At 40.1% G+C, this 18,145-nt stretch overlaps 1 protein-coding gene across 1 annotated transcript in view; it reads left to right on the top strand.

Annotated features, from left to right (window-relative positions):
• The window catches only part of ANO6 (anoctamin 6), an 88,983-nt gene that overhangs the window by 45,435 nt on the left and 25,403 nt on the right, over positions 1-18,145 (top strand). The window contains exons 4-9 of the mRNA XM_018559481.1: positions 7,610-7,675; positions 10,055-10,333; positions 11,978-12,091; positions 12,829-12,944; positions 14,244-14,378; positions 16,136-16,241. Coding sequence (XP_018414983.1) covers positions 7,610-7,675; positions 10,055-10,333; positions 11,978-12,091; positions 12,829-12,944; positions 14,244-14,378; positions 16,136-16,241 — 816 coding nt within the window. The remainder of the gene's footprint in view (positions 1-7,609; positions 7,676-10,054; positions 10,334-11,977; positions 12,092-12,828; positions 12,945-14,243; positions 14,379-16,135; positions 16,242-18,145) is intronic.

Below are 18,145 nucleotides of genomic sequence, written 5' to 3'. Positions count from 1 at the left end.
GTATGTATGTACAGTATATACAGTGGTTGGTCTGGCCAATCTAAGTACAGAGCCCTTATGTATGTATGGTCATTAAATTAGATCTGACCCCTTACTGACATTTCATGTACTAAAGCATGGTGTATCATAAACAAATGTTTGTTGCTTTCATACTGGTCACTTTTATTATCCTATTTGGTATCTCAGTGCTGCTAATCTACACCAGCCTAAAGCTAGCCATATACTGTGAGTGAATCTTGGATGAATTTTGTTCAGTTGGACACCCTGTCAGTGCCTTCCTCCTGACCTCCTTTAATTAGACAATTGAAGTAGTTACGCAGAAATTTTTTAGCCAAACCGTGTCTAGAGAGAATCAGCTGCAGTCACTGTTCAGGTATTTTGACAGATGCACACCCCTCGCTGCCAGAATACAATAGCCCAGCAGGAGAGTGGTCCATCCCTGCTGTTTAGCAACATTGCTCGGGACTGGCTTCTTAAAGTGACAAAAATGGGCCAACGCCTGCACAAATTGTGTTGGTATGGTTGCTTGTAGTATCAATCTGGGGCACATATAGTTTAGTAAGCACAATTTGAAAGCAGTTGTTACCCCATTAAAGATAGTGACTGAACAAAGTCCTTCATGGCAGGATCATCAGTTATGTTAATTAAAAAAACTTCATATTTAAAAGACTGGAAACATTTCATATTAAATAAATGTATTAAAACTTATGAGATTTTAGAGATAGCGTTTTCATATAATTTAAACTGCTATATTAAAGGCTAAATGTACCTTTCTGACTACATTTAGTTTAATTTACATGCATATGGAGAAACTACTTCAGCCACTGGTTCTCACTGGAATGCAAAAGTGGTGACATAATTCTTCCTCCTGTCCATGTTACTGAATTTCCATACGGAGGTACTGACATGGACAAGGGGAAAGATCTGCAGGAGCCAGAGCATTGAAATTGTGATCCACTGCAAAGCTGTAGGGGCTACTATGCAAAAACTAATACATGCACATTTTTTCTTTTATGAGGAAATCCGCAGTTAATTTCCCTTTTAACATTTTAGCTATTTATGTACAACCTGTGCTAATTTCTTTCTTTCAATTTTGCTGGAATCACATCTTGGTGGAACTAATCCTTAAAGGGCATAACATTTGTGTTGTGCTAATACACCAATAAGGTGTACTAAGATAAATACAGATTCCTGATCTCCTTCTGAAAACACTAGTTACCTAGCTGCGTCTTTACAAAATACGTGGTACTTTTTTTCACTCAGCCAGAACAAGTATGCAACTAGTGAAAGAGGAAAGTCAGATCTCCATACTTGTTCTAGGTCAAAGACTCAAGGTACTGAATAACCATTTTCTCAGTACATGTTTGTGACCTTTAATCTAACCAAATAACTGCATAGAAAATAATACAGTTCATTTAAAGAAGAACTCCAAGCAAAACTGTTCTTATCCCTTGTAGTGGGGCTACCCTCGCACTGCAAGGGTTAAGTGTTCGTTTTTGTCTAGGTGCTAAAATAAAAGTTGTACTCGCCTGATCTTTGGAGCTGGCTGGCTCTTAGACTGGTCTTTCCAGCCTCACTCCCTCTTTGCTGCAGCAGTCTAAGGATTCTCGAGTCATCACATCCAATACACAGTGTATTAAAAGTGAGGATGTCGAGGAACATACCATCGCCACAACGGAGGGGGACACAGGCTGGAGGGAGCGCTGTCACAGACAACCAGCTCCGCAGTTCGCATGTGTATAACTTTTTTTATTTTAGCACCTAGACAAAAATGAGCACTTAACTCTTGCAGTGTGAGGGTAGCCCCACTGCAAGGGTTAAGAACACTTTAGCCCAGAATTCTGCTTTAAAGTATATAGTATTGGTCAATGGTAGAAGAGAGACAATCAAGTAGGGGAGAAAGTATTTCAGCTGAAGGAATTTGCCTCTAGTAGATACAGCCAAGACTTCAGTAATGGTCACAACTATGCAGAATGACTACATTACAATTTTGTGTATCATCCTACATAAAGCTTTGGTTTCAGCTTAAAGTCTAGGTAAACCCTGACAATGACCTTCTGCTTTGCTGCCATTTAGTCTGTTAAATATACCATTTCAATTGTTTTGCTATATCTGTTTGATAAGTGCAAATAAATACCTGTTAGTCATGCCAGAAATCCAGAGTTGCCTTGTGCACATTTCTGCTGTTATCTCAAGGGGCCTAATTAGTCCTCCCACTTCTGTCTTGGGATTACAGAACAATTTAGCCTTTATGTTGCTGGGAAAAGAATAGGGGGAGGTTTCAGTAGTTTGGCAAAAGGCAACTGGGCAGGGCTAAAACCACTCGGTCCACACAACTGTGTGTTGTCTGCTCACAGCAGGACTTAGTAGCTGAATGTATTTGGTGCAGGTCAACAGGTATTTTCCTGTACTTGCAGGGATTTTAAAAGAGTAGAATGTGGGAAAATGTGCATGTATTGCAAATGCTTTGTTTTGCCCTGCCATACACTTAAAAGAGAACTATGGGGTAAGTGTTTTTCCCCATAGTTCTCTTAAGGGTCATAGGAGGACATATACTAACCTCCTCCCGTGACCCAAAGCTCAGTATATCGCGAGCTGCAGCTCGCGGTATACTGAGACCGCCATGCAGCCAGGATGGATCCCGACATTACTGTCGATCGACCCAGCTGCATGAATGACAGCGGGCTCTGCCTATTTAGAGGCAAAGCCAGCTGTACCCACCGCCTCAGCACTGGAGAATCGGACAGGGGAGGGGGAGAATCCCTGCAAGGAGCCGTGACTGACCATCACCGCTCTCTGCAGAGAGATGATCGGAAAGTGAGTGAGCGACGGTATGTGTTCGCTCACTTCCTGATCTATTGAGCCAACGTGTGACAGTTTCATTGTCACAGGTCGGCTCGAACTATGAGGATGAGTGATTTTCACTCGCCTCATAGTTCTCCTTTTTAAAGAGCTAAACAACTAATAATACATTTGGTAATTGTGGTATGGTGACATTTGAAAGCAGTCAGCCAGCTTTTCTATATCTGTATCATAGCTTTGTTTGGCTGTGAATTGTGCATTGTGTGAGGCAGTGTCTGTGTTTTGTCATTTGCAACACAAAACACCTGTATGGAAAATCTGGATGGACTGGTTTGCTTACGTCTGGTAATATTTACTGAACAACTTTTGGCTGTTGGAATGCTGCAGTATTTTCTTTTCTCTTACCCAAACCAAACTGGAAAGAATGTTTTAGCCAAACTTATGAAAAGCGCACGGAGGCTGCCATTGCTAACGTTTCATTCTGCCTGGTTGTCATGACCCTTTTTGCTGCGATACTAACCAAGAATATTAATGGAGATAAGGATTCCTTACTTCCTGACTTTCCTGATCTGCCTACTTTTCTGTATCAGAGAAAATAATGTACTAAAGCCAGACAACTTGCATTTTCAGCAGATCAGCAATGGTGGCCATCCATGATTGAATTATGTGTTGTAGTCTACAGCAGCGTTTCTCAACTTTTTGAACTTATCCCAGATAGGGATCTGGTATGGATTTAAAGGGGGGCCCCATGCAAAAACACACAGAGTCCTGCCTTGAAATCAGGAACCCACCTTCATATTACCTAACCGTCGGCTCCGCTCATCCCAAGACCTCCTGCTTTCCAGCTCCCTTGTCCACTCCTCCCATGCTCGCCTCCAGGACTTCTCTAGAGTCTCTCCCATCCTCTGGAATTCTTTACTCCAACCTGTCCGTCTGTTGCCCACCTTGACTGCCTTTAGGCGATCCCTAAAGACGCATCTCTTCAGGGAAGCCTATCCCACCTCAACCTAACCGCTCAACCATCACGTTCTCAAACAATTCATCCCCACGCAGCTCCCTCCTCATGTATCACTTCCCCTTTCCTTTTAGATTGTAAGCCCTCAGGGGCAGGGCCCTCCTTACCGTCTTGAATTGTATTTGGATTGTAATGTCTGCCCTATATTGTAAAGCGCTGCGCAAACTGTTGGCGCTATATAAATCCTGAATAATAATAATAATTAGAGCCCCTTTCAAATCGGAGTTCTTGTTCACACCAGGCCCTCCATTGCATTAGGAGCCCCATTTTACATCAGGAGCTCCCTCCTTTTACATCAGAGTTCCCCTCTCACACTAGAAGCCCCCTTCCCATTAGAGCCCAGTAATTTCACATCAGAAGCCTGCCTGCACCATTGAAAGGCATGATGCTGAGGCACCCCTAAGCATGCCACGACACAATGGTTGAGAAAGGCTGGTCTACTGTGCATCTGCTTGCAAGTTCTATGGTAGACTAATGAATGCAGCTACATACACATTAAAATCATTCAAACCTATAACCCATTACAGATTCCACACGTATTAAGTTGTGTCTGATGTACTAGAGTAATCTCTGGATAAGAAATGCATGTTTTTAAAATTATGTATAGAGCATTTCACAATACAAGGGAACAGGCAAAAAACAGGACCTCCTATGTGCCAGTGACATGCATTTGGCCCTACCTCTTTTCAACTCCTTAATCACCTCTGCACTCTATACTTCTGAGTTGCTATTATATATCGCCCCGAGTTTATCCTACAGTTGAAATCTACAATTGTCAATCCCTGCCCCAACAAACACAGGAGGGAATGGGACTTGGGACTTTGGGGAACTGGCGTAAGGGCTTGTTCACACCGAAAGTGTTTTCGGTGTGAAAGGGCTTGTTCACACCAAAAGCGAAACCGCGACCACTAAGAAACTTCTTCCCGCGTTTTGGGGCAGGAGGGGGCGTGTCGGTGCATTGAATTCAATGCACCGCCACGCCCCCTCTCGCCCCAAAACACGGAGAAGTTTCTTAACGATCGCGGTGCGTTCCAGAAGCTACGGCTCTGGAACGCATGCGCTTTCGGTGCGAACAAGGCATTAAGGGTTATAGTTTATCCAAGGCCACAAACAAAAATTTAAAATATTGCAGTTTACTAGATTTGTTAGCTACATTAGTATTCTTTTCCTGCTCCCTAGGCAAAAACAAGCAGGTAGCCCTTGCAGGCCAAGGACAACTGCATTAACAGCCTAGGTTGCTTCTACCTGGTTTGGACTTCAAACATCTCCCTCACTCTTCAACTCTTTAACATAGGGGCGGATTGTTCTGTAGTCTGCAGAACAAAACTGGGAAGGCTGATTTCAGTTTAGTGCACAGGATGTTGCGCGGACACTGGACATCTGTCAGGATCAGCAAGTCTTTTCTGTGCTTGCAGAAAATATACTTCGCCTGAAAAAAAGCTGTTTTACTTACCTGATCCCCACACCAGGCGTCTCCCTCCAGGCTGCTACATCGGTCCTCGCAGCCTCTTCTCCCCTTCTGCCCAGTGGTGTAAGGACTGCTGATATCAACTAAAATGCAACCTCCATAGCCCTGCATTGTATATGAGAATGTCGAAGGACAGCTCACAGCCGAAGTAGAGAGGTAGAAGAGGAGATTGCCTGGTAAGCAGGGATCAGGTAAATAAAACTGCTTTTTCCTGTCCCCTAGGTATAAACCAGCAATTATACAAAATTCAAAGATCCCCTGTAGATCAATAACACTATTAACCCCTTCGATAAATAGTACCTACCCACACTGCCCGTGACCATAAGAAGGCTATGAAAAACAGCTCTGTTAACTCTTCGGTTGGCAATCACTGGGATTGTTAACAAAACAGTTTTTTATAAGCCATCAGTTAACCCTTGCAGTGTGGGTGGCAGCCTGGAGTTGGGCTTTAAGGTATAAGAAAGGGCTTGTGCACACCATGTACAGTGCGTTCCAGCGCGATTTGCTGCTGAAACACACTGTATCACAACGGGCCAACTCCCTGCGTTCAGGGGCGGGAGGGGGAGTGGCGGTGCATTGAAGACAATGGCACCGCAGCCACTGCCCCCGCCCGAAGTGTGATCGCTCGCACCAGAACGTGTGGCAAAACAATGCCTGCGTTCTGGTCCAGTGCGATCAGAAAACATAGTGCTTACAGCGGGGGGAGTGGCTGCGGTGACGGACTTTAATGCACCACCATGTCCCCTCCCGCCCCTGAACACAGGGAGCCAGCTGGGATATGATACAGTGCGCCCCAGCAGCGAATCATGCTGGAACGCACTGTATATGGCCCACACCAGACTGATGCTAATACCTGCGCAGATTCTAAGGCTCCATTCACACCTAGGTGTCATTGTTTTCACGCACAATAGTGCATGTTTTGTTTAGCGCACAGAAATGTGCAAAATGCTTGTGTTGAGCGTTTCCAGGCATTTCCATTGAACTCTGTGCGGCCAAACATGCTGTAATCTGACTAAAATAAAAAAGCTCATGTACTTTTTCCAGCGTTCCGTATTTTACAGCTTGCGACAGAACACTGTGAACGGGGTCAATTGAAATAAATGGGATTTCTTGTATTGAGAGTTTTGTCGCATTTAACTATGAGCGTCAAAAGCCTAGGTGTGAACAGGGACTTTTTGAACAGGGATGTGATTGCTAATGAGCTTAAGCACTTTTAGGCTTCGTTCAAACCTAGGCTTCAGAGTTTTCGTGCACATAGCGTGCTTTTTGTTTTAGCATGTTTATTGCGGTTTTACACATTTAATGCACATTTTATTAGCAGATTGCAGTGAATGCATTGCGGTGAATGAGCACACATGCGCCCAAACGCACACAAAAATGTGCAAAACACTTGTCGCATGTTTTCATGCTCTTCCATTGAAGTCTATGCGGCCAAACGCGCTGTAATCTGCCCGAAAAATGCAATGTATCTTTTCCAGCGTTCTGCGTTTTACAGCTTGTGACCAAACTCTCAGGTGTGATTAAGGGCCATAGAAATAAATGGGATTTCTAGTGCTGAGAGTTTTGTTGCACTTTGAGCGTCAAAATGCCCACGTGTGAACAGGGACTGACTGCCACTCATGTACACTCAATTCCTGCTAAAGGCCTATTGATTTGGTAATAACTTTGTTATTACTTAAGATAAAGAAGTAATACACATTTTACAAAATGTGAGAAATGAGAGAAATCCCCCCGGCCAGCAGCCTGTGTGTGGTCTGTACGCTGCATCTCAGGCCCGCAGTTGGCATTCGGCATAATGCTCGCAAACGGCGGGCGCTCATTGGTCAGCAAGGTCACCTGGCCACAATGACCAATGAGAAGTGCTTCCTTATGTACCATATGTACATTGTGCCATGCTGGACCAATGTGAGTATCTATAAATCTTTATAGCTGGAGTTCAGCTTTAAGGGGATTTAGAGAGAAAAAGGCCTGGGGATTATAATGATTAATGTGCACTTGTACTGAGAGAAACCTGACAAAAGTTATGTTTTCAAAATTTGAGTGGTTTTGCAAAGAATTACCAAAGACTTTCACTCAAAACACACAGTAAGAAGTGTTGAGGGTAATGTTTTATATTGACGAAATGCTACATTTTATATTGTCAAATGCTACTTTTAACAGCAGAGGGGAGAATTCATGACAAAAGGTTTTTTTTGTGAATATTCCACATTGCTCCTGTGTTGCACTGCCTTGTCGTGCTGAAAAAAAAGATAATGTTTTTTGTATATTTAGAGACTCTCCTCATCTATTCTGCTTTTCAACTACATTTTTTTTTTTTGTTCCAGAAAAAGCGACAAGCTTATGAGTCAAATCTCATGAGAAATGGTTTACAGCTGGAAGCCACCAGATCTGTAAGTTTTTGAATCCATGACAGTTTCTAAATTCAAAATATATTTGAATATATTTAGAAAAAAAATAAAACTATATATATATATATATATAAACAGTATAGTGTTTGTTTATTACATAATATTTACTGTATATTTGGAAAATACCTATATGTGATTAAACTGAACTGTTGAAAATGTTATGTTTAGATTTCCATTATAACCATATTGTTTTCCATTGATGTGTTTGTTTAAAAAATGCAGTGGAGCAACTTTTAAATTAATCTTTAAATGGTGACTGGTAGTTGTCAGAGCTGCCTGAAAATAACACTGGCCTAGCCTAACAACTGGCTCAAATAACAGTGGTGCTGAAGTATTGGAAAAGACAATTCAAGTATTGAAAAAGATCCAAACATATTTTTACCCCCATAAACTAACACTAGGTTAGAGGTTACCTGTGAGTTTTAATAGGTGCTTGCTAATGGAAGCGGGAAAAGGAGCCATTTGAGGTGGTGATAAAATAACGTAAAATTGTATACTTACCTATCGGTAATTTTCCTTTCCTGACACCAATACATGGCAGTATACGTATGGGTATGGCTCCGCCCCCAGCCCATTTGTATGCTGCCATATTTGGTGTCAGGAAAAGTGAACATTGTATAGTTGCCTATCAGTAATTTTCCTTTCCTAAAGCCAAAACATGGAAGCATATGAATGGGCTGGGGGCAGAGCCATACCCATCTGTATGCTGCCATGTTTGGTGTCAGGAAAATTATTTTTAAGCAATTCCAGCTGTCAGCAGGTAAATGCCCCTTGTGGTAAAAGATGAATTACAAATCTAGCAGTATTTATATTCCTAAATGACATTATCATAAGATACAAAAAAAATATTGGTGAATTAGAGCTTTTATTCTTTAAATGGATTCCTGTGTCCTGTAGAGTTCCTTGGATCTTGGGACTGTATACAGGGGCTCAGACTTCACTTCAAGACAAGATTCAGGCCTTTTTTCCCATCCTTACTCTGTCAAATTCTAGAGTCCCTACTGTGTAGTGAGGTTTCATTTGACAATTCAGTGATGGGAAGTGGAGCATACCACCAGGAGATGAAGGGCTTTCTCGATTTGCAGAACAACCTGGGCCTAAGATCCAATGGGCTTTAGGGTTTGGGGCAGCAGGCGTTGTTTACCTGCGTTTGACATGCTCTTTGGAATGCACATCAAACGCAGGTCCGCAAAATCCTATTGACTTTAATTGAGCAATACACGTAGCAGTTCAGAGGCTGCCTTTGACCTGCTTTGTGTTGCATTGTGCTGCGTTATAGTGGATGCAGCATATCCTGTTGAAGAGCACTTGAACTGCAGGGAAGCCTATTCTTCTCAAATGATGCATTTGCCATTCAAATACATGCGTTTGCATTTGAATAGCAAATCTAGTGATTGAATAGAATGCCAGTGAAAGCGAGCCCTTACAAAGTTATGAGATTTAGTTGAAAATTGACACTGTTACGTGCTTCATTATTTTTTAGCCTTTTAGCACTTTTGTAGTCTGGTCAAATTAACTTAAAGGGCAAGTTGACTGAGAAGGTTGCCATAAGTCGTATGAAATCATTTCTTATCAATTTATAATGTGGTATTGGGAACTGTAGCACTGAGAACATTTGCAACAGAGGCATGCAGCATCATTTTTGGCAGTCCCTACCAGAGGGTGGAATTGGGTGTTTGGTAGGCTAGAATTTTCTGAAATGATACAGACTGAAATGTTTATATCCATAAAATCAGCCATCATCTCTAAAGAGCTTGTGTCCTAGGGTTGGTATTCTATCTTCCTGGGTTTCACGGGTTTGCATTTCACATCTATAGAGTCATCTCTACTTTATGTTGAGGTAACCATACACTGTCCAAATTTTGCCCGGTTCCTCAAGGATTCGCACAGTGGGTGCCGCTGTCTGCACCCTTTCGGTTAGCATTCCTCAATTAGCTGATCGAAAGAGACAGTCGGAAAATCTTTGTATGAACAGAGCCAATAGCCAATGAGCTGCTGGCTCTGTTCAGGTATTCGAGAAATCCCTGCTGTTTTTTTCAGATCAACTTGCTTGTAGCATTAATGGAGGAATCTGCTCTATTTTTATGTTTTTTTTTGTTCAGCCCACGGGTTGGACAAAAAAATAGAGCAGTGTATGGTCAGCTTTACACCTAGATGCCTAACTTTTGTGGTTTTGTCCAGTTGTTGTCAGTGGAGCTGGATCATAAAAAAATTATGTTGGCTCCTGAGAATTCCATATTCATTTGTCCACCCCTGCATTAAATCCTATATTTTTTGGAGGCAGCCTTGATCAATGTACTCTGATTTCCTATTCTTACAAAAAAGTTAAATGGCAACGTTTGTGTTTGTCTGTCACTGTAGGTGGCCGGTGAGGGATTGGTGTTTGTAAAGGTGCATGCACCATGGGAAGTCCTGTGTACCTACGCAGAAGTGATGCACATCAAGCTACCTATACAACCAAATGATCTAAGGCAACGACGTTCAGCTTTTAACTTGTTCACAAGAATCTTTCGCGTGAGTGAAGATGTGATAAAACCAGAACAGGAATTCTTCACAGCCCCCTTTGAAAAGGATCGTGTAGATGATTTTTATGTCCGGGACAGAGAAGCCTTTTTCACGCCAGCAACCAGAAGTCGCATTGTAAGTAACCAAAGCCTATCCTATTCCAACTTATCATCCCTTTACAATTTTCTGTTACTCTTTTGATATTTCAGGACGTAGGCTTCCTAGTCTACATATGACAGAGAATGTATATAAATCAGTATAGGTCCACTGTCAGTGATTAAGACACACCTTCTAAATTTTGAACTGTTGGAAATGTGCTACATACTTTTATATATACTCATTTATTCATTCAGGATTTAACCCTAGAATATGTTCATTCTTGCCAACTTTCCTACCTTGTCTGTTATTTATGGAATGTTAAGTGTTTCAGGAAACTTGGATTATAAAAAGAACAAACTCAAGTAAGATATATATAAACAAGAACAGTTTACTGGCATTGACATAATAATAATGATAAACATGAAAAGAAAAGAAATCAACTTTATGTGAAAGATATTACTGTAGATCTTTTATTTTGTATAGGTTATATTATTAGTAGTAATCCTATTATTAGTAGTATTATTATTATTAGTAGTAGTAGTAGTAGTATTATTATTATCCTCCTATTTATTGTAATGGACATCTTCAGATAGTAGTTTGTTCCTGATAAAGACAGTGCTAACTTGCCCTTTCATTCAAGGCAAAGTGAAGGGCCCCCCTGATTTCCTCTATAGCAGGTGGCACTAAAAACACCACTGCCGCCTGGTGCTAGACCCAAGGGTGAGCAATTGACTGCTAGCCCCAGCACTGTCACAAGGGAGGAGGTCACATGCTCACCCATAACAGGAAGTGCCAGGTGTTGTCGTGGGCTACGCTGAAGAAAGGATTGGTGGGGGAGCACTGGCACTGGAGTGTACAAAGGGCACTCCTTTGTAAAGACATTGACACTTTCCTCGATTGCCACCTTGCCCAGAGTCTGTTCTTATCCTTCATGTTACTGGAAAGAGAAATCTCTCCGATGTGGTTACAGATGGCAGTAAAAACCTGAAAGATTTTGTCAAACAATAAAAACAGTTTTGGCTGAGGTTAGGCTTTAAGGAGCTCATTCACACCGAATCCATTAGCATTCAATTTTTAATAGATGTCAGCAGTGCCAAACGAAGGTAACCTGAAAAATATGTGGGTGTAAATGGGACCAGCTCACATCGCTTTGCTCTGCTCTGTTTTGTTGCATTGCAGTGCACTGGGGAAAAAAAGCATGCTCTACTTTTTTCAGCACAGCATAACGTAACATGACAAAAACGGATCGCAACGGAACTGAAGTTAAAAAAAAACATAGTTTGTCCACTTAGGATATGTTAATTAAGATAAACATTGGCAAACAAGAAAAAAAAAAGGCAACACAACGCAGTGAAAGTCAACGGAGGTTCAAATTTCAAGTCTCTGTTGATTTTTACTTTTTCGATCCAGTTTTGGTGTGAATAGGCCCTGAAACATACAAAACCATTAGATGAATTATGAACTGAGCCTTTGTCTGTTACATTGGTTAATTCTAGCCATATCAGAGGATGAAATCTCATATCTGTGGCTAGTTTTAGGCCTGTGACAGTGGTGGCCTGACAAATATTAGTAATATGTTTAAAGAAAACGAATCCTTGCACCATATCACAGACAGGAAAGACGTTTGTTCTAAAACTTCATTATATTGGACATTTTCAGCCTTGTGTATTTTACTTGCAGGTCCACTTTATACTCTCTCGGGTTGAATATGCGGTGAAGGAAAATGTGAAAAAATTTGGCATTAACAAACTTTTGGATTCCAATATTTATAAGGCAGCATTTCCTCTTCATGATGTAAGGACTTTTGCATGCTTTAATAATTTTAAAAATCTTCCACATATCTTATGCATTTTGTTTATTTTGGTTATCCTCTCAGTAACAGTTGTTTGATGTTTTAATATAATACAAATTGTAATTCTAAACTTCAGGCAAATATCGGAAAAGCGAAATTCAATCCAGTTATGCATGCCTTAAAATCAATAAATATATTTTACATACAGAACTGTGAAGCACCTGAAGTTGTAATCAACCTTCTGTAATCCCTTGGACAGCAGAAATTAGGCTGGGAAGAGATGGCACCATCACAAAGAGCCAATCATGGCTCTATTGCTGTGAACAGTACTGTCAGTACTTTCTAGACATGCTTAGAAGAGGAGGGGGTTGGGGCACACGGATGGGCTTATCAATTTGCTACTCAGTAGGCTGAGGGTGATCTGCTGGCTAGGTAGTATAGTATTGCTTAAATACAGTGGCGATAAGTGAGGACAGAAACCTACAGTAGCTAGCAGAATGATCCCACGTGTGGCTAAACAGAATTTCAGATATTTGAAAAGTTAAGACAATTCACAAAACTAGTATGTATTCCAACCGTATATTTAGCTGTTTGTCTAGAGTTCAGCTTTCACACTCACTATTAGCTTGCAAGTATTCTAGCTTATTACCAACTTTACATTTAGCTGTCCCTTAAATTGTTCCTTTTTTTAACTGCCCTGCTTTTGAGTGTGCATATAACATTTGTATGTATTCCGCAGTGTAGATTTAATGTCAAGTCAGAGGATGCAAGATGCCCCAACGAAAGATACCTGCTGTACAGAGAATGGGCTCACCCACTTAGCTTTTACAAGCTGCAGCCTTTAGATCTTGTAAGGTATGGAGAAAAGGCAAATGCTAAACCGTTAATTTCTCAGGCAGACACATTCCTATTTTGCTGACTAAAATCTATTAATTTTATTTTATACCGTGAAGCAATAACTCTCCCTCCGTACTGCTGTCATGTCCATGGTTTCATTTGCCATGGTAAACAAATCATATTGATGTCACTTAAAAGAACCCAAGAATCCATATCTATTTTCATATTGCATTTTATCTTCCACTTAATCTGCACCTTCAAAAACACCTCTCATATTTCTGTCTTTGCAGATTTATTTTAAAATGGACAGTTTCAACAAATTCTTTTAAAATTCCAAATCATTAATAAAATTGTAAGTCATTTTGGCAAATGTAAAAATAAATGCAAAATACAGGAGCAGATTTCTTTTTTTTTTAAAAGGTGGTGTTATGCTACTTCTTCAGTCCCTTCTCTAAACTATACTTGAAAACATCTTATGAAAAATTCCACAGTGATTAGAGATGAGTGACTCTTTAAAAATGCAGGAGTGTAGATTGTTATGCAATTTACATAAAAATGTGTAATGATCTTGAGTTAGAACCTACAGAGCATTAAATAGCTTGCCGTTGTTCTTGTGCTAGGTTAAAGCGGACTTCTAGTTTTCTCATTATGTTCAGTAATAGACTTTCTTTATTGTGGCATAAGGTGCAAGTACTTAGTATCCACTCTCTGTACTGCCATCATTTGTGCTGCCTGCCCACCTGAGGAACCAGTGTAAGTTGTGACTTTCTAAGCAAAGTCAAGACTTACATACTCTGCTCACCTTTGCATGACGGCACTTTAGACCGCCAGTTGATACTGCATTTTGCATGTGTGTGTCGTGGGAGTTTCATGTGTTCCCTTACACCTGGAAATACTGAGTAATCCCTGGACTGGCCTGCAGCAGAATGGAGGAGCAAGTGGAAGGCATGTGCCTGTATTATATGCCCACACAGTAAAGTGATCCTGGTACTTTGCCCAGTATAAGCAAAGAACAGGTTCACTGTGAATGCTTGATTGGTCTTTCTGTGTTGAGTGCAGTACCTAAAGAGGAACTGAGGGCTGAGCTCTGCTGAGAGAACTTTACATACAGTGCAAGTATGCATGGTTTTTTTTTTGTTTTTTTACAGACCGATTGCATCCAAATACTCTTCTACCAAAATGCTGTGCTCCAGTAATATATTTTTTTTTTTTTATGAGTTCAGTTCATAGTCTTGTATCTGTCTTCTTAAATCTGAGGTATAGCATGGTACATAGGAAAAACAATTGTATCTTTTTTTTTTTTTTTTCATTCTACAGAAAATACTACGGTGAAAAAATTGGAATCTATTTTGCCTGGCTGGGTTTCTATACCCGCATGTTGATCCTGGCAGCAATAGTGGGACTTGCATGTTTCTTGTATGGCTATAAATCTCAGGAATCCTGCACCTGGAGGTAAGCATGAAACTTACACTTACGTAAATATATTGAGCACCGGAAACTTGGCATTATCACTGAAAATAGGTCCAGTAAGTTCTTACTGCCTAAATAAAAATTAAAAAAAATATATATATATACACACTGAACAGAGGGATTGTGCAGTTAAAATATAGCTCTGCATATACATACTGCCTATATATAACTTTTTTTTATTGCAGCTAAAAGAAACCTTTATTGTAAAAAAATTAATACAAGTGTGTTTTACAGCTGTTCTTATTAAGTTAAACAATTCACTTAAAAATTTGGAGTTAATTTTAAATGTGATTGTGCCAGCAGTTCTACGGTATTTTATGATGGAGTTGCTTGGATGTGTTCCTGGCCTGTGTCTACATAATATCGTTTTCTTTAATAAAATGGTAGCTTTTTCTGTATTGTAGGATTTATTCAGAAGTTAACAGAACTTAACATTATCTCCAGTATAATACAATCACCAAGGATGTTCACTTTATCTCCTCCATGCACTGATGTAGACTGTCAAATGATACACATGTACTTGTCAGAGCAACCATCGTTTACATAAAATGATCATATACAACTATCAGTTAATGTCTGTGTCTTAAGCAATTATAGTCTGCCATTTATTTATATGTGTGTGTGTAAGTGTCCAGCTAATTTAAATATTCATTCATATCAGATAGCTTCTAGGGCCCATGAATTCCATTGTTTCTGCTGTGGTGCAGTAATCCTTGCGTGTTAACACTTTATGACACGAGTTGATGTTAAAGTTAGGGGGTTTTTTTTGTCACCTGTGTCCACAATGCATGGTAGTGTAGTACCGTGCATTGTGAAAGTGCATTCAGGTGCCATTCAGAATGGCACCCCAGTGCAGCAGGATACCATTCAGAATTCAGAGACCTCATCACATTCAGTAGCAGTAAAGTACACATTATCACACTATAATGTAAACCCAGCTTTAAAGCCTTGTTTTTGCATGCAACTTGCAATTTTATATGTACATGGCGGCAGCCATGTTTGGTTATTACATTTACAGACTCTGCCTGATTATTGGAACTGTACAGTGACTGTGTTTTACTGCTTCTCTCTCTGTGTAACTGTATGGATCTGGTTTGACGTGTCTTAAACAACTACACTTTTTTTTTTTCTAAGGCACAAAAGTTATCTAAACAGTCACTAAGCATTGAATGGTGATCACATTCTCCGATAAACTGATGACAAGTAGAGTGAAAGTTTTCTAATCGGTATAGAAAATATAAAAATTAAAATGGAGAACAAGCACAAAATACTTGAAATATATACTAACATTTTGGTAAACTAAAATAATCCCTTTAGATAGAATATTTGGCAGCTTTAAATCTTCCAGCTTTGAGTTGCTTCTTGTCTTTATGGTGTGAATGTTGGTGGTCATTATTTCCAATGCCTCTTGGAACGCAATTGCACGGGATGCGAGGTGAAAGTACACATTGTTTACTGTATATAAATTTACTGATCAAAATAGCTTTTTGATAATAAAATGACTTGAGACTGATGTATAAAAATCCAAGAAAAGGAAATGGGGATGCTGTTATTGCGACCAGTCAGGGTTTATTTTACATTGTTTCCATTGTACTCCTAATATTGTATGAAATTTGGTTGAGCTCCACAAGTCCATACTTTCAAGTCATTTTCTTTATTGTGTCTGAAAAGCCTACATTTCATAAATATACTGGACCTTTGTGTGTTTCAAGTCCCCTAAAACAGAAACTCTCTTTCAGCAAAGAAGTTTGTGACCCAGACATTGGAGGAAATATCATAATGTGTCCACAGTGTGACAAAGAGTGTACATACTGGCACCTTAACATCACCTGTAGTTCTTCAAAGGTAATGTCTCACAGACATATGGAAACAAAAAAGCAGAGTATATTTTTTTGTATGCGATTTATGGTCATATTCATTCTCTTGCATAGAGATATGCAGGACTCTTATCAGTCACTAATATTAATAAAAGTTTAAAGAGCATATCCATTTAATAAATCTTTTCTTTTTTTGGATAATGAGGATAGGCTATTAGGTAGGGGTGCCCATTAGGTAGATCGTGATCTACCAGTAGCTCTCAAAGCTGATGCTGGTAGATCACGAATGGTGTGAATGGTGGCCCCTTTATTTCATTTTGGTATATTTATTCCTCTGTGCACACATGATTACCTATCAGCCTGAGTCTCCTGAGCCAAGCTCCCTGACACCTTTCTGGTGGTTGAGGTGCTATGTATTACATCAAAGAATATTAGTTTACACAGTCTGTTGCACTACAATGTTTGCAAAATACAGCAAGGTGAGCCAGGAGAGAGAGCGAGGAGAGACAGACAGGAGAGAGAGCAAGTAGAGACAGCCAGGAAAGAGAGTGAGGAGAGACAGCCAAAAGAGAAAACAAGGAATGACAGCCAGGAGAGAGAGCGAGGAATGACAGCCAGAAGAGAGAGAGAGAGAGCAAGGAAAGACAGCTAGGAGAGAGAGGAGAGACAGCCAGGGGGATGAACAAGGAGAGACAGTCAGTTGAGAGAGCAAAGAGAGACAGCCAGGAGAGTGAGGAGAGATAGCCAGGAGAGAGAGAGCGAGGAAGGTTTTTTTTTTCGATGGTAGATCTACATGTAGCTCATCATTTGAAAAGTAGATCTTAACACAAAAATAGTGGGCACCCCTGGGCTAGAACCGTTGTCTGTTTTTTACTGTCTCTGTTCCTGTTAGATTAGATTTCATGATTTACATAATTTTTTTTTTTTAAGCTCTAATCTGCAAAAGTGACAGTTGCAAACATTTCTAGATGGCTGATTTGCAGCTCTACTCACACCATAGAGGATTGTTCCTGAAGCTAGGATAAACTGAAAACCAAATTCTGTGGTTTGTGAGAAGAAGGTATATGTCTGCTACTTGCAGAAAAAAAAACTTGTTTACAATCTTCCCCTCACTTCCTACCCTGTACATAAAACAGGATGTGAGAGGAAATCTATCCAAGTCCAGGGAAAATCCCCTCTTACCTCCTCCCACTAGAAGATGTCCCTTATATTCCTGCTCTGATGATAACTAACATTTTTGTCCACAGGAATATGGCCTCAAACTAGCAGGAGGAAAATTCAAAATTAACCTTAGAAAGTATTATTTTACTGAGTACTTAATGCTTGAGTAGTGGTAGTAGTAGTTGAAGAGTAGTTGATTCTTGGAACAAACTTCCAGTACTGTTACTAAGACGATGGACCACTTGGTCTTTTTCTGCCATCACACTTCTATGTTTCTATGATGTCAGTGAAATTGCCTTTCTCCCAGTCAACCCTAGCTTTAAAAGGGATGGCTAGTTTTTTTTTTTTTCGTTTTTTCTTCACAAGGTCAGAAGAGTAGAGTATAGCTCTTTAAATTACCAAAAAAAAACAAATATTGAATTAAATTTGTGTTAAACAAAAAAATAGCTGGCAGTCATTTATGTATGGCTTTATAGAACTGTCAATGTACTAGATATTTAAGATAAACATAACATGGATCCAGAGGTAGTATGTAACTGGGCGGGTGCAATAGCCAGCTTGCTATTAGCTATTGCAATTTAAAATGGCTAATAGCAGGCTGGCTATTGCTCCCTGCCACTGCTTACTGTGTTTACATTCAGCTGCCTCAGCAGGCAGCGGTCATTCCCCAGTGAAGTGGAAAGGTGACAGTAGGGGTCTAATAGACTCCTAATGTCATCTTAAAATGAACCTGTCACCTCAAATGTGCTATCACATAAGGGGCTTGTGAGT

Source organism: Nanorana parkeri, unplaced genomic scaffold (genome assembly GCF_000935625.1).
Source record: "Nanorana parkeri isolate BGI_ZX_2015 unplaced genomic scaffold, ASM93562v1 scaffold399, whole genome shotgun sequence".
Lineage (NCBI taxonomy): Eukaryota > Metazoa > Chordata > Amphibia > Anura > Dicroglossidae > Nanorana > Nanorana parkeri.
The sequence above is the reverse complement of the archived record's forward strand: the minus strand, read 5'-3'. Positions and strand labels throughout refer to the sequence as shown.